We start from the raw sequence: 15,215 nt of genomic DNA, 5'->3' as shown, positions 1-15,215 counted from the left end.
ATACATTTTGATTAAATTTAAATATTTTGTGTTCACTTTAACGTAACAAAGACCTTCCACTGTAAAAAATCAGAGTTCTGGGATAGCGTGGCTTGGGCTTATCAGAAAAGGCAAACAAAGGGTTTCATCTAACATGCGATTGGTCAGAATTTAAAAGTTACCAATACAGAGCCTGCATGTTCAGTCACGTGACCAATGTTCAGTTCCTTTCAAAATGTCGGAAAATAGAAAGAGAAAACGCAGAGGACCGTACGGAAGACACAATTACGATCATGCAATAGACCACTTAGAGGTGGAAAGAATGTGGAATACTGAACTGACATCAGCAGAGTCTGAGGTATGAACATTGTGTTGTAGATATTAAGGTCGATTTGTATTTCTCCTGTCCTGAATAAATCTGCTGTACGTTTTTCTCTTTGGTTATAAGTGTATCTTCTTTATGTAATAGTTTGGAATAAAACTTATTTACACGCAAATTTGTAAACAAAATTTTATGTTTGTAAAATACGGATACAATTATCTCGCTTCTTTTTCACACATTTAAACCTTATGCTCCAATTCACCGTTGTCTACGCAAAATAATGATTCGGTGAATATAAACAAGAGCTGTACACAATTTTCGCGGTACATGTATTCAAATGATTAAATAATTCAATCGTTAATAACTAACGAGTAAGCAACGAACGATTGCTTAACTATTGCTTTCGAGATACCCGCGCTAGTCTCTCGTTAACCAACCCTCCGTCAATCGTTAGCACGTTTGTAAACGCAAATATAACGATAGCTTCGAGATACTATCCCCAGGGTCGCTTCTTCACATGAAATTTCGAAACATATAATATTAGAAATGAAATAATACTAATAAATACTTTTTTCACTGAGGCAATGCTCATTATATATCAGCCCGTTTTCCATTTTTCATTTATCAGAAGTGATCATAAGTTATGCATTTTCTTATTACTTTTGCCATTTTTTATCGACTATAAGCAAATAATAGCTGTACAATGTATTAAGATTTATATTATGCTTACTTGATGATAATATTGTGTATTTATGTCAAATAATAGGTATACCTTAGACATACAAAATTAAACATCTGTACAAATAATGCCTCTTTATAGTTTTCTGTTACTTACTAGAAGTAATTTAAAGAGCTTATAAATTTTACAGTAATCATGGACTGAAAAAGGCAAAATAATCATTAATTTAATTGATAACTTTTTCAAGTAACCAGACCCATGTCTGATCTGAAGTACGAAAAAAAGTACGAAACACGAAGGAATTAAAGCAATTTTCCTTAAGAGACTGGAATAACATAAGTTTCTACATTTTCATTTGTTTTTAAGCAACGCATATGTGAAGCTATTTAATTAGGTCTTGATTGGTTTTTGTTAATTCATTTATTTATTTATCTAAATAAAAACACACCAACATGACGCGTCTAAGAATTTGTCATATTTTTCATTTCTTATATTTACTTATTTATTTATTATTTACTTATTTAAATACAAACACACCAACGCGACGCGTCTAAGAATTTGTCATATTTTTCATATCCTTTTACTTATTTATTTATTTACTTATTTAAATACAAACACACCAACGCGACGTGTCTAAGCATTTGTCATATTTTTCATATCTCAAAGGGACAACTATGACGCAGGAGATGACGTATCTAGTACAAACCTTGGACTTTCAGACGGCTCTCACGGTTTATCTTGACGACCGTTTCCCATACCTGGAATTAAATGACGACAGGTTCCCGTTTTATAGAGGTACCCGATGGATAAAATTGAACAAATCACATACATTATTCTTTTTTAAGGATGTTATAATATTTATCTGAAATATTATTTTATCTAATGCACCTTGATTTTAGTGCTGAATAATAATTGAGATAAATCTATTCATAATTTAGTCAAATACTGTAGTAAACAATCTACCTTTAACAGTAATGGCAATGTCAAAAAAATACATTAAATTCAAAAGACACCTTCAAAACGTGTGTTATGAAAAACATTACATGTGCTACAGCCATATACATCCGTAACTATGAATATTCCATGAAAAACATATAACAAATTAGCATGTGTGTGGTGTTTTTTTTTTTGTGTGTGTTTTGTTTTTTTTCTCTCGTTTTCCTTTTAGAGGAGGCTTCTACACATACATTGTATGTGAATTAAAAACTTATACAAACATGTAAATACCTATATCAAAGTCATATATTTGAACACCGTTTTACTCAACTTTGTATGATGATTTAATTATATAATTTATGTATATCCTTGTATATCAATAATTTAATATGTAAGCGTTACTCACAATAGCTTAAGTGATGATAATGTATTTATTTCATTCTAACACTTCTAAACTTATTAAATTAGTTTAATCATTGTTGTATCCAACATTGAACATCATCAAATAACGTTACTTGGTAACTTCAACTTTAAGACATCATTTAATGCACATTATAATAATTGTGTCTTTATCTGTTTCTAGGTGTAAAATACATTGACCAAATGAGGTCACCCCGTATGATAAAATCACATCTTCACCACTTCTTGTTGCCTATTCAGTTACAGAAAGGAAAAGGCCGGGTATGTAATGTCAAATGGTCACATGGACATTTTTATGGATATTTAAGTTTTAATTGCATGTATTCGTGAGAATGCAAACCGTATCAAAGTCACACACACATATTGATATTCAAGCTTATGAAAACCTGCTAGATCTAGCAAATGATATGACCATCACGTCATTCATCACTTAGAAAATAAATTTATATACAAACATCTTTTTTTATAATATTCAAAAGCAATCAAATGAATGAGACCAAAGATCACTTAAGAAAAGCAATAATCACAGAACGCAGCCTATAAAGTTTTTGACAGTTATGTATGAAATACGTCCTTCTCGTTGGCGTATTCAAAGAAAGCAATTAGTGAAAAGTTGTTTTATTTATTTGTTTATTATTGTAAGTAGAAATTAAAAAAGAACTGGTTATTTATAATTGTCATATTTACACATTTCATTTACCAATCTTTCCCGTTTAATACGAACAGAGAATTAGACATTCCTTTCCAAAGTGAATGATTCAGATAGGTAAACCAATGTTGTAAAACAGAATATATTTTCTTATAAAAATATAAATGTTACATGCTTGCCGTTCTGTTGCTTAACGGTATATCACATTTGTTGTAATATATCAAAATTTCATAACCGGCATTTGATGTGCACATCTGATGTTTGCAAAGTCCAAATTCCACCATTTTCATGTTGGATTCTACTTAAGCCAGTGCAAGGGGGCTTTGACGGTTACTTGCAGTTTCCATTACCGTCCATGAACATGAACCTGCAATTTTGTCGTTTTGATCGTTCTCTCTAGGAATTCCGCCTTTTTCTATATTACACATTACTGTGTAAACATAATACGTAAATGGACGATTATATATTGCAGATTATTTACATTGCAGATTATTTACATTGCAGATTATTTACATTGCAAGAAATCCCAAAGATATTGCAACTTCATTCTTTAGACTGATACAATGGATGGGTGGTTTTGACCGCAATGGATACACGTTTGACAACTTTGTAGACTCATTTATCAATGGAACTGGTAAGTTTCACTTCAAAATATTGAAAATGAACTTTATAGCGCAAGTACCGATGTCACTAGCTAAGGCTTATACGTGACAGAAAAAATGCTCAAGGCCTTTTGATTCCGCATTTTGACAGTCTAAAGCATGAAAATTTGATAACAAGTGTCAAAGCATGCCAATTACATGTACACCAGACAACTCTATGATCCTAGGTGAAGACATGTCAATAATTTTTGATATTGCGAGTATGCTTAATACAAAGTGTTATATGTTACAACGATATTTGGTTCCCATCAAATTGCAAAATTACAAGGTTTAGTTTTTCTGATTTTTTGGAATCATTGGTCCCGGCACTTTTAAGTGTTGAAAATTGGATACTGCTCAAGCCGGTGCTAGGGGGCATGAGGAATGTTACATTTTTACATTATCACTCAGACAAAATCAAACCAAGTCTGCAATTTTTATGTTAGTTTGTTCTAGTAAGTGCTTCCGATCGACCACCCTTGTTCTTGATCTTTAGTTTTATTCAATAAGTATTATCATCATTCCATGTTATTTTCTGTATGAACATCCTGTACAATATCGTTTTATATATTCAGGTCACAATTGTCCATGGCCTCGACATGTTTTAGAGTTTTGGGAGAGACGAAATGATAAAAATGTTCTGTTTCTGAAGTACGAGGAAGTGGTGCGGGTAATTAGCTTTTTATTTTTATATAATCAATAACATGCAAAATAAAACAGTTCAAATTCTGTTACTGATAAAAAAAATAAGTCTACGAAATTATCACATTTCAGATCATAATTAAAGTAATGAAATCAAAGTAATTATTTTGATTCATATATGTGAGGCCAAAATATTATTTTATAGCATGATTATATAATTACTTTGCAGGATATTTTAAGTAAAAAGAAAATAGTGAATAAACAAGATATGTTTGTAAAACATGTATGCCCCCAATCAGCAGCCAATTGGTCATTTGATCAGGTTATTATGACTGATTTTCGACCTAGTGACCAAAAAATCAATACGGGTTATCTACTGGTCATGACTAGTCACAAGGTTTAAGAATCATGTAGGCCTCATTAACGACAGCCAAGATGTTATATTACATAAAACCTTGAAATGTGTATACCAAAAGGATTTTTAGTTTTATAAAAGTATCAACCAAGGCAACTTGAGTTGTTGAGTTATTTGTCAATCCTTTACATACAAGGTCAATATGACATTGACCTTTGACCCTTAAATCAATAGGAGTTAACTACTGGCCAAGACCAATGCAACTGTGAAGTTTGAATGTAAAGGGTCAATGTGTTATCCTCAGAGGTCATCTTCACGCCTAAAGCAATGAATCTGTAAAGCTTGAAGGTCAATGTTTAATGAACTGTCCAGTTATTGATAGAAAACTTTTGCCGGTCATGAACAATCATCATGATACCAAGTTTGAAGTTCCTAGGCCTAAGCATTCTTAAGTATTGACCTGAAACCTTTTTTTCCCATTAACTTTTTACCTTTCAATGTGACCTTGATATTTGACCCCTTTGCCCCAAAATCAATAGGGGTCATCGACTGGTCATGGACAATCATTATACCAAGTTTGAAGTTCCTATTTATTAATCAGAAACCGTTTATACCTGCAATGTCACCTTTGACCCATTGGCCCCACAATAAATAGGGGTCTGCTAGTCATACCAAGTTTGAAGTTCCCAGGCCTAAGCGTTCTATAGTTATCACACGGAAACAATTTGGGCTACGGATCGACAAACCGAAGACAAACGGGCAATGTCTTTTGAATATATACTAACAACATGTAATTTAATTTCACAGGTTTCAATTGGGAACAAAATGCATAGAGTTGTAGTCGAATGTTTGCCGTCGTCGTCGTATATTGTCTTAACTTACCCTTAATGTCTTAAAACAACATTTTTATACACAAGATGACACAAGTAAACGGGGTCGTTGCTCTTGGATAGTGAAAAAATGGAGTTTTGAATAAATTGCCACTTTCTCGGAGCTCTTAGCTGTTTTTATCTGTTCGGCGTGATCTTATGTCTCAGAGTAAAGAAGTCTGCCGCATAAACTCTAACATAGCTTCCTTCTCCTGTTAGGAAAACAGTGATGGTAGCAGAGGAGGACCTGGAATCAACAAATGTTGAGGGCATTCACTCCCTACTATTTGCTGGATGGACACAACTTGTCATTTATTATTATTATTTTTGCCAAACAATCGTAGACTGTTCAGGTAGGTGTTTGCACCTTCATCTAATCTTGAACAATGATAACTGAAAAGGAAATCTTTCGGATGCAATCTGATTCACTGAGTGTTTTAGGGGCATTTGCTTTGAGGCTTGGTAAAAGTTCTGGGAGGGTATGGAGCGCTTTCTAAATAGTCGTAACTCAAATGGTTGCGGTTCATCAATGTTCAAGATTTTTTAAATAGTTTATTATGATTATTACTATCAGTTATTGTAAAGTTTCTTTTTGAATTATAGGATAAACCCAAAGCTGTAAGACAGATTGCTGATTTTCTTGGTAGAAAGTTGACAGATGAAGATGTGGCAAACATATGTGATCATTGCTCTGTAGAAAACATGAAGAACAACCCGATGTGTAATTTGTCTTATTGGAGAAAATATAAGAAAGTATATGATAACTCTGACGGTAGTTTTATAAATCAAGGTAATTAAATTTAAAAAAATCCTCTCAATATTCACACATGTACACCTGTTATCCTTGACCTATTGTTTTCAAAACACCAACAACTTATTGTTAGTTTGTTTTGTTTTACGTTGCACCAAATCAGTATAGGTGATATGCGCCGAAACAGAAAATGATATTTGAAAATTTTGGGTGTTACAAACTTCAAAGAAACACCAGGGATCAAAACCGACACACCTGCTGGAAATGCGTAGACTCTAGTTATTTAAACTCTTGCAAGTTCAACGTAGGTTTTAATTCTTTTGTCTCAGCCACAAGGGTCACCAAATGATATAATGCATCTAATGTCAATAGACCCTTGTAATATTTTTTACTTTTGTACATAAATTTCTTCTATGATAATGTCAATCTAAGAGTTTAGACGATTTACTCAAATTTCAATAACTTCAATATTTTACAGGCAAAGCAGGCACATGGAAACAATTGTTGACGCCAGAGACTGCAAAGAAAATCGATAAACTTTTAGATGAAATTGAAGGCTCCGGTTTAACGTTTAGTGACGATTAAACATAAATGAGCCGTGTCACGACAAAACCAACATAGTGGGTTTGCGACCAGCATGGATCCAGACCAGTCTGCGCATCCGCGCAGTCTGATCAGGATCCATGCTGTTCGCTATCAGTTTCTCTACTTACAAAAGGGTTGGTAAGCATGGATCCTGATCAGACTGCGCGAATGCGCAGGCTTGTCTGGATCCATGCTGGTCGCAAACCCATTGTGTTGGTTTTGTCGTGACACGGCTCAAATATTGACTTTTATACTAGTCGATGTATCACATTCAGGGGCTTTTGATTGTTTTAACAAGATAATGTTAATTGAAATAATGTATATTGATGAAAACTAAAAAAAAAATCAAAACAATACCAACTGACAATAATAGTGAGTCATTCTCATTATAATGTTAGTGCATATTTAATCATACTTTTTAATTAAATATATATATTAAAATTATATATACACTTGTGCCTTTGTAACATTTTGCAATTTTGTATGAGATGTTTAAAATGTATTGGTATGTTTGGGTACACATACTTTACAAACAAAACCATCTTGTAGCTGTCGCTGTGACGTTTTTTTTAAAGTACTTGGAAAACAAGTTATATTTCAAGATTAAAGGCAAAGTCGTAATATTAGCATTTGATAAATATAGTTCATCGTAATCAGTATATGTACCAGTGGGTCTCACTCATTTTCGATTTTCATGAAGATCATATAAAATCAAAGTAATAATAGGTTAGATACCAGATTAACATGTTGGCTCGTCCAAGAAATGAATGAAAAATTTAATACGAAAATATAATTTGCGTATATTTTTATTTTTATTTCAGGAATGCAATTTCATCTTCTGATTACATAAATTATTTCAACTTTCAATATTTACTGCTGTGAGGTTCATTATTTGACAATCCTGAAACAGAAATAAGATTTCCATCAAAACTGCATTTTATAAGAACAATATCATTGTACATTTAAATAAATTAGTATATTTATATAAAGTTTTTTTTTCAAATGCAGCATAATTATATTTTTATATCTTAAAATATTTCTTAATATGATTATCTGAAGTTCGCTAAACATATACGGGAACACGAAAAATAATAATATACTCTCTTGAATTTTGTTAGCAATACGACAGTAAAGCGTCAATATCTATAATGTAAATGTACTAAATATGCATAAGTTAGAACTATTACGCATTCTCGCATATGTTTTAATTCCTACATGTATTCTCTCTTTTGTTTTTAATACTACACGTATTTTCTATTTTATTTGATTTACTACACGTATTCTCTCTTTTGTTTAAATAAAAACGCCTATTCTCTCTTTTGTTTAAATTACTACAACTGCTGTCTCTTTTGTTTAAATTACTACACGTATTCTCTCTTTTGTTTAAATTACTACACGTATTCTCTCTTTTGTTTAAATTACTACACGTATTCTCTCTTTTGTTTAAATTACTACAACTGCTGTCTCTTTTGTTTAAATTACTACACGTATTCTCTCTTTTGTTTAAATTACAACATGTATTCTCTCTTTTGTTTAAATTACTACACGTATACTCTCTTTTGTTTAAATTATTACACGTATACTCTATTTTGTTTAAATTACTACACGTATTCTCTATTTTGTTTAAATTACCACATGTTTAAATTACTACACGTATACTCTCTTTTGTTTAAATTATTACACGTATACTCTATTTTGTTTAAATTACTACACGTATTCTCTATTTTGTTTAAATTACTACACGTATTCTCTCTTTTGTTTCATTTAATACACGTATTCTCTCTTTTGTTTAAATTACTACACTTTTGTTTTAATTATTACACATATTCCCTCTTTTGTTTACACTACACGTATTCACTCTTTTGTTTAAAATACTACACGCATTTCCTATTTTGTTTAAATGACTACACGTATTCTCTCTTTTGTTTAAATGACTACACGTATTCTCTCTTTTGTTTAAATTACTACACGTATTATCTATTTTGTTTAGATTACTACTCGATGAGTGATTTTTATGTGCTTTATTTTATATTAAAGATATATTACCTAGGCATCTTGGCAGCACATAAAGTCGCCGGAGCAGGCGTCATTACACAGACTACTGCTAACTGATCCCTCGCCAGGGATTGGGCAACCGACACCCTCATTGTAACAGCTATATGTCACAGCATCTGAAAATATAGGATAATAATATCATTGGACTGCAAACAACAAAATATTGATCAACTTATTGAACATGTTACAATACTTATCATACTGAATAAATAAATTTATTGCCATTATTTCAGTATTTCCGGCAGAGAATGATTAAATAAAGGGAGATGTCGTTAAAAACAGAGATTTATCAAAGATGGGTTAGACTTATGTGTTAAGAGGATAATTAATTGGTTATATGATAATAAAGTGGTAATTTAATACATTTAAATGTTCAATTTCTTATCGATCAGATAGAGATTTCGTTTGATTTAATTAAATAATTATAGAGATGTGGATTTTGGTTTTGTATTGTCTTCAATTTTTAATCAAAATTATAATGGTACATATGTGCTGATCAAACAATTTTTAATGAATATCGGTAAAAATGACTAGTCTTTAAAAGAAAAAAATATATATACATGTATACAGATCTAATATGATTGTTTCTCCCATTTGAGGGATAGATAAATATACAATACATGTATAGAAACAATTGTGATCGCTGATTGGCGGTTTAACGATCATATAATTACGTAGACCATTTGTATATAGCTATGATAATTGTTGTCTTAAGAAGCTCTATAATATATTAGTACGGTATGAATTCCTGTTTTAAATTCCTTCATTTCTTTCACTATATTGTGCTCCTATCAGTTCACGGTACCTAACGATTTGAAACTAGGAAGAAAACAACAAATGAAACTTATGGTACAAAAAGTATCATTAGCTGTAACCTATAGGTATTTTCTGCTGTATGACAAAAGAAAACAACAATATATTCAGTAAAAATCAGTTTTAATGGGCCAGGCGTAGACCATATGTCGGCCATTTTGAAAACAGTATATCTTCATTTAAATCGCGGTAAATGGTGTTACACTTCACTTTTTTCAGTTTCAGTTATAATTTCTTCTTGTTATTTTGCTTGAATTCCATATTAAAACTATTTTTACTTTGTAACTCAAAATTTATATTTTTAACAAATAAGAATATTTAGAAAATGATGAATGTTTCAGACGTATGCACAAATTTAATGGACTATCGTTGCTATTTGCAGAAATTTGTAAAATGTTGTTCTGCTTTACACAAAAATCTAGACATTTAAAATATTTTGCACAAAATCAATTTCAACACTAGTCACATGAAAATATGCCATTACCGTGAAATAAGTGATGACGCGGAATTAGTGATGTTGAGTATTAATTGCCATATTGTTTAAAGAATACGTAAAAGCGGCAAGGGTATGTGATAAATCATATTACATACTAAACAAGTTTGTAACATATCAATCGGTATAATAGTATTTTAACGATTAAGAAATCTCAAAGGCATGCTTCCAATTTTTAACAGAAACATTTCATTTCATATACAAAAATGCTCGTACGAGTAACGTCAGTTATATTTTGACATGTTAACGTTAGAAAAAGGACTTACCTGCCACCTGAATAGTCGACACAGCCAGTATTCCAATGAGGAGAAAAACAAACATCATTTTGTTGTTCATTGTTGTTGTTGCTTTTGATGCTGAAATCGAGATGTGTTGTCACCAGAGATGTAGACGAGGTGAACGTAAACCTTTGGGCTTTTATATCTTTGTAATTCTTTGAAGGGACAGATGCTGGCAGCTGTAAATGCAATCGACTTGATATAATTACGTTGATGACATATCACGTAGATAACTAATGTGTTACGAGAGATAATAAGTCTAATCATTAGAGCTTGGCGCTTAAGATTTTGTATAATTATGTAGCCCTTTATTAATTTATACTGACACGTTCTGGAATAAACGTTATTTCTACTAGAACTAACTTAGAATGGCATTGCAATAAACATCAGTGATACCAGAGCGGTTTTAAAGTGTTATATCAAGGAACGAAGGAAAAATAGGTTATTTCAAATCAGAAATAATTCCACACGAACGAAGGAAAACTAGGTTATTTCAGATCAGAAATAATTCCACCGAACGAAGGAAAAATAGGTTATTTCAAATCAGAAATAATTCCACCATTAACAGAACATTTAATATTCGGAATTTCGACTGAGGTATTACAGACTTCAAATTTAATATTATCTTGTATTTCAATCAAAATTGTCAGCAAACCTTAACTTCGTAATTTAAAATGTGATATCGCACAAGGAATCCAATATGAAAAGGTTTTATATAAAATTTGATATGAAAAGTCATTTTACTTTAGATAATGGGGTTATTGGCCTCATTACAAGACAAAGTTGTATCTATAGCGTGATGTTATTCTTTTTGGAGCCCGCCACACATAGAACCGTTATTATCGCCATTATGACGTCGCAATATTTCTCTTAATTATAATGCTTAATAGATAATTATCATTAATTTGACGTTATATGCCTCAAACAAATATTATCGAAAAGCTGGTAAGCCGATGAGATGAAAATACGCATTTTATAATGAGAACAAATTAATGCTAGTATATCTTGAAAATACACGCAATTTATGTTACTAACATCTGCTAAACACACGCAATTTCTGTTTACTATCAAAATTATTCTTATTTTTTCCTTTAAGCTTAACAATTTCTTTGTGCCTTTTGTCATCTTGCTGTAATGAAGAAAAATCATTAAGTGTCAATACCACCATCAGTAAAGGCACATTATGCCTCAGAAACAAATAAATTCTCCTTTCTTTAGAAAGGCCAGTCACGAGTTTTATAATGTTCAAATCATTGGTTTTAGAGCATGTTACATGCTTATCACATGGAAAAAAGAAGTGATGAACATAATTTAGGTTGTCATTAAAGTAGCAAAATGAAAAACTAAGTAGTAATCTGTCTTCCATACAATATATCAGATCAATGCAATTTATGAATGTAAAAAAAAAGAACAGAAGCACAAAAGAAATGATGCAGGGTATTACCGATTAGTTATTTTTTGGAAAAATTTAATAGGACACCAAAAATAAAAAGTTTTTTGAGAAATAAAAATAAAAGCATATCTGAGGAATAACGGGCCGTTAAGCAGTGTCACCAGTCTTTGCCAATTATATGCTCTTCGATTCTTTTCTCTGTGATCACTTGGGGAAATAATTACCTGTTCAATAATCCCCTTGTGGCTGAGGGGTTGCTTCATCAGAACTGCAGCCACCGTCTAAATGGGTTTATTTTACATGAGTTTATAAATGCATCTTTTATAAATTAGCTACAGATGAGGCGGTTTTGACCCCTGGTGTTGTTTTAAGTTTTGTAACACGAGGTTAGCCAAAATCATCTTTCCTGTTAAAAAGATGACGGAATGATCAACAAAATATACAGAAGCCAGTAGTACTTATCAGAAAAATTGATTCCTGACTACAGAATAATGTTTAATGATTGAATTACAGTCTGAATAAAAGCTTATGAAAAGACATGATTTGTATAATAAGGGTGAGATGTGAATAAGTTTTCATCTTTACATTTTCTTTGGAACGGTTTTATTAAGTAACGAACTGGATAACTCAACCCTTTATGTCAACTTTAATAAGGACTTATTGATGGTTATGTAATGGCATTTAAACTATGTATTTAAAACACTGTATATCTCATGGGCTTTTAGATTAATGGAATGTTGAATAAAAACTTTAAAAATTTTGAAACTTGTCAAAACGCAACCCCGAATTTCAATAATAGAATAATAAAAACATATTACAAAATATGTGTTATAATCATTTATAATGACCTTCTCCTTTTGATGTTTTAACAAAATATGGAGGTTATAACTGTATGCAGAAACATTGCCATATATAAAAGATTAAGGTTAAGCAAAGTCTGATATTTGTTCACCATATCAACCTAAATTAAGGCGCTGTCTTTAAAGTTTAATATTACATCCTACTGAAAATATGCCCAACTTAATACTTTAACCGAAAACAAGTAGGCTAGCTGAAACAAGAAACTACAAATGACAACAAGCGTCAAAGATGGTCAAAACCCCGTGTTGCCCCTTTCAAGACAATTAAAGTGCATGTACTATCACTTTTCATCTATTTATATCAAAATAAATGGTGTCATGACACAATATACCAGAACTTTAAAATAATGGCAGTCTTATCTGTTTTATTAACCCATTACGCGATATACACACCTTTTAACGCCCTTTTCGCCCCTTTTTTTGTTGTCTCTAATGGTGAAAATGCCTTATTTAGGCCAAAACACTTGTTTTTGTTTGAGAAATGTTGTTCAAAAAAGTGACCACTTTTTCGGCGCGGCCCCCAGCTAAAAGATTAGATCAGGGTTGCCGGACATACCAGAAGGGGATGTGCTCACTTCTGTTTGGGGGGGGGTGGGTGAAGGGAGGAGTCCCCTTCATCGCCATAAAGTTTTTACACTTGTGAGAGGCTATAAATGACCCTAGATTTATCATAAGGTAACGTGTAACCAACGCTGAAAAGCATTTGACTCTATCTCAATCCATTGAGAAGTTGCAGCCCTTTGAAATCAATTTTGATGGAAAAATCAACGCAAAATAGTGATTTTTGGCAATTTTGAGATGTCCCCTCGTTGCCATGGTAACAGAAAATTTAAGCCTGAGCATGTTGTTTCAAGGGCAATGGTCCAGTCATCATTTCTGCCAAGTTTGATAAGTGTTGAAGCAGTTTTTATAGTATTATAGCAATTTGAACTTGTAACGGGAGACTTTTCAATGAAAACATCCAGTTTTCACAAAATGCTCATGATGTAGCAACGCTATATGTCGCAACGCCGCTTTATGTCGCAACTAACGCTAAATGTCGCAACGCTGACGCTATATGTCGCAATCAACGCTATATGTCGCAATCGCCTACCGCTTATTGTCGCAACGTTGCCGCTATATGTCGCACAAAAATTGATTGCCGCTAAATGTCGCAACCCTTGAACGCCTAAATGTCGCACTTGGTAGGAAGTAACAGATGGAACTGAAACAAAAAGTAAGTGTTTAAAACATTTAAAGTTTATACCATTTACCACATGAAAACATATCCTAGTAAGCAAACAAAAGTTATATTTTCGCGTCTATGGCAAAAACTTTGTATGGCATAGAAACAGTTTTTGATAAAGGGATGGTTTGGTTCTCAACTACGGACCAGGTGTGAGATCAAACTTTCTCTTTGAGGATGTCTTTCTCACATAATGCATCAACAAAAACATTTGGATATTACATGTATGTTTGTTATATTATTTGACATAACTGAGGCAAACCGCTTGTTTAATGCTAAGGGGGAACTATATCTTAACATTTTATGTTAAAAGCTGTCATTATAAGTAGTGGTCGAATAGCCCAGTATAGGTAATTCAAATTTTGTATTTGTCCAGAGCAGATATATACTTATGTATTGAGAAATAAAATGTGAAACATCAGTGTGTTCTCTCTCCGTTATACGACAGGGGATACAACAATATTTTGATATCCGAAGTACTGTGTCCAATTTCTCATATTATACTGCGCTTTGTTAAAGCTTCCTCGTTTTTTCTTTGTTACATGGATACTTTTGTAATGGTTTGATATTGAAGCTTCATTTTTACTTCAACATGGTTTCGTTTGTGGCGTTTTCATAATGAAGTATCATTTTTATAATGATACATTTGCCTTGTTTTACCATTACATGAAACACTTTTGTAAAGTTTTCCTTATTGCAGCCTGGTTTTCAGTGTCACATTTCCTATTGTAGCCTCGTTTTCATTATAATAGGGTTAGTATAGTCTCTTTTCCTGCGTTTAACTGTAACGCAGATACGTTTGTAACTTTTCCTTACTGTTGCCTCGTTTACACTGTAACGCAGATATGTTTGTGACGTTTCCTTACTGTTGCCTTGTTTTTCACTGTAACGCGGATACGTTTGTGACGTTTCCTTCTGTAGCCTCGTTTTCACTGTATAGCGGATACGTTTGTTGACGTTTCCTTACTGTTGTTTCGTTTTCACTGTAACGCGGATACGTTTTTGACGTTTCCTTACTGTAGCCTCGTTTTCCTGTAACGCAGTACGTTTTGTGACGTTTCCTTACTATTATGCCTCGTTTTCACTGTAACGCGGATACGCTTGTGACGTTTCCTTACTGTAGACTCTTTTTCATTGTTACATGGTTACGTTTGTGACTTTGTTACTGTAGCCCTCGTTTCCATTGTTACATGGTTACGTTTTATGACATTTCTTTACTGTCGCTTCGTTTTCATTGTTACATGGTTACGTTTGTGACGTTTTTTTATTT

General features: G+C 32.4%; 1 protein-coding gene and 1 long non-coding RNA gene across 2 annotated transcripts; one reads left to right on the top strand and one right to left on the bottom strand.

The window, feature by feature from the left end:
- Positions 1–1,650: 1,650 nt before the first annotated feature.
- On the top strand, positions 1,651–6,860 carry LOC132727900 (sulfotransferase 1E1-like). The gene is made up of 6 exons (XM_060713496.1): positions 1,651–1,775; positions 2,500–2,597; positions 3,490–3,619; positions 4,202–4,296; positions 6,096–6,282; positions 6,722–6,860. The coding sequence occupies exons 1-6, from the start codon at positions 1,655–1,657 to the stop codon at positions 6,826–6,828; spliced, it is 738 nt and encodes a 245-aa protein (XP_060569479.1). The 5' UTR covers positions 1,651–1,654; the 3' UTR covers positions 6,829–6,860.
- Positions 6,861–7,627: 767 nt separating this feature from the next.
- LOC132727899 (uncharacterized) lies at positions 7,628–10,614 on the bottom strand. The gene is made up of 3 exons (XR_009625410.1): positions 10,456–10,614; positions 8,875–8,999; positions 7,628–7,729 (listed from the first exon to the last, which is right to left on the bottom strand). It is a non-coding gene; the product is annotated as an uncharacterized LOC132727899 (long non-coding RNA).
- Between the last annotated feature and the right edge of the window lie 4,601 nt (positions 10,615–15,215).

This window comes from Ruditapes philippinarum, unplaced genomic scaffold, assembly GCF_026571515.1.
Source record: "Ruditapes philippinarum isolate M1 unplaced genomic scaffold, ASM2657151v2 ctg761_1_1_1_1, whole genome shotgun sequence".
Classification (NCBI taxonomy): domain Eukaryota; kingdom Metazoa; phylum Mollusca; class Bivalvia; order Venerida; family Veneridae; genus Ruditapes; species Ruditapes philippinarum.
The sequence above is the reverse complement of the archived record's forward strand: the minus strand, read 5'-3'. Positions and strand labels throughout refer to the sequence as shown.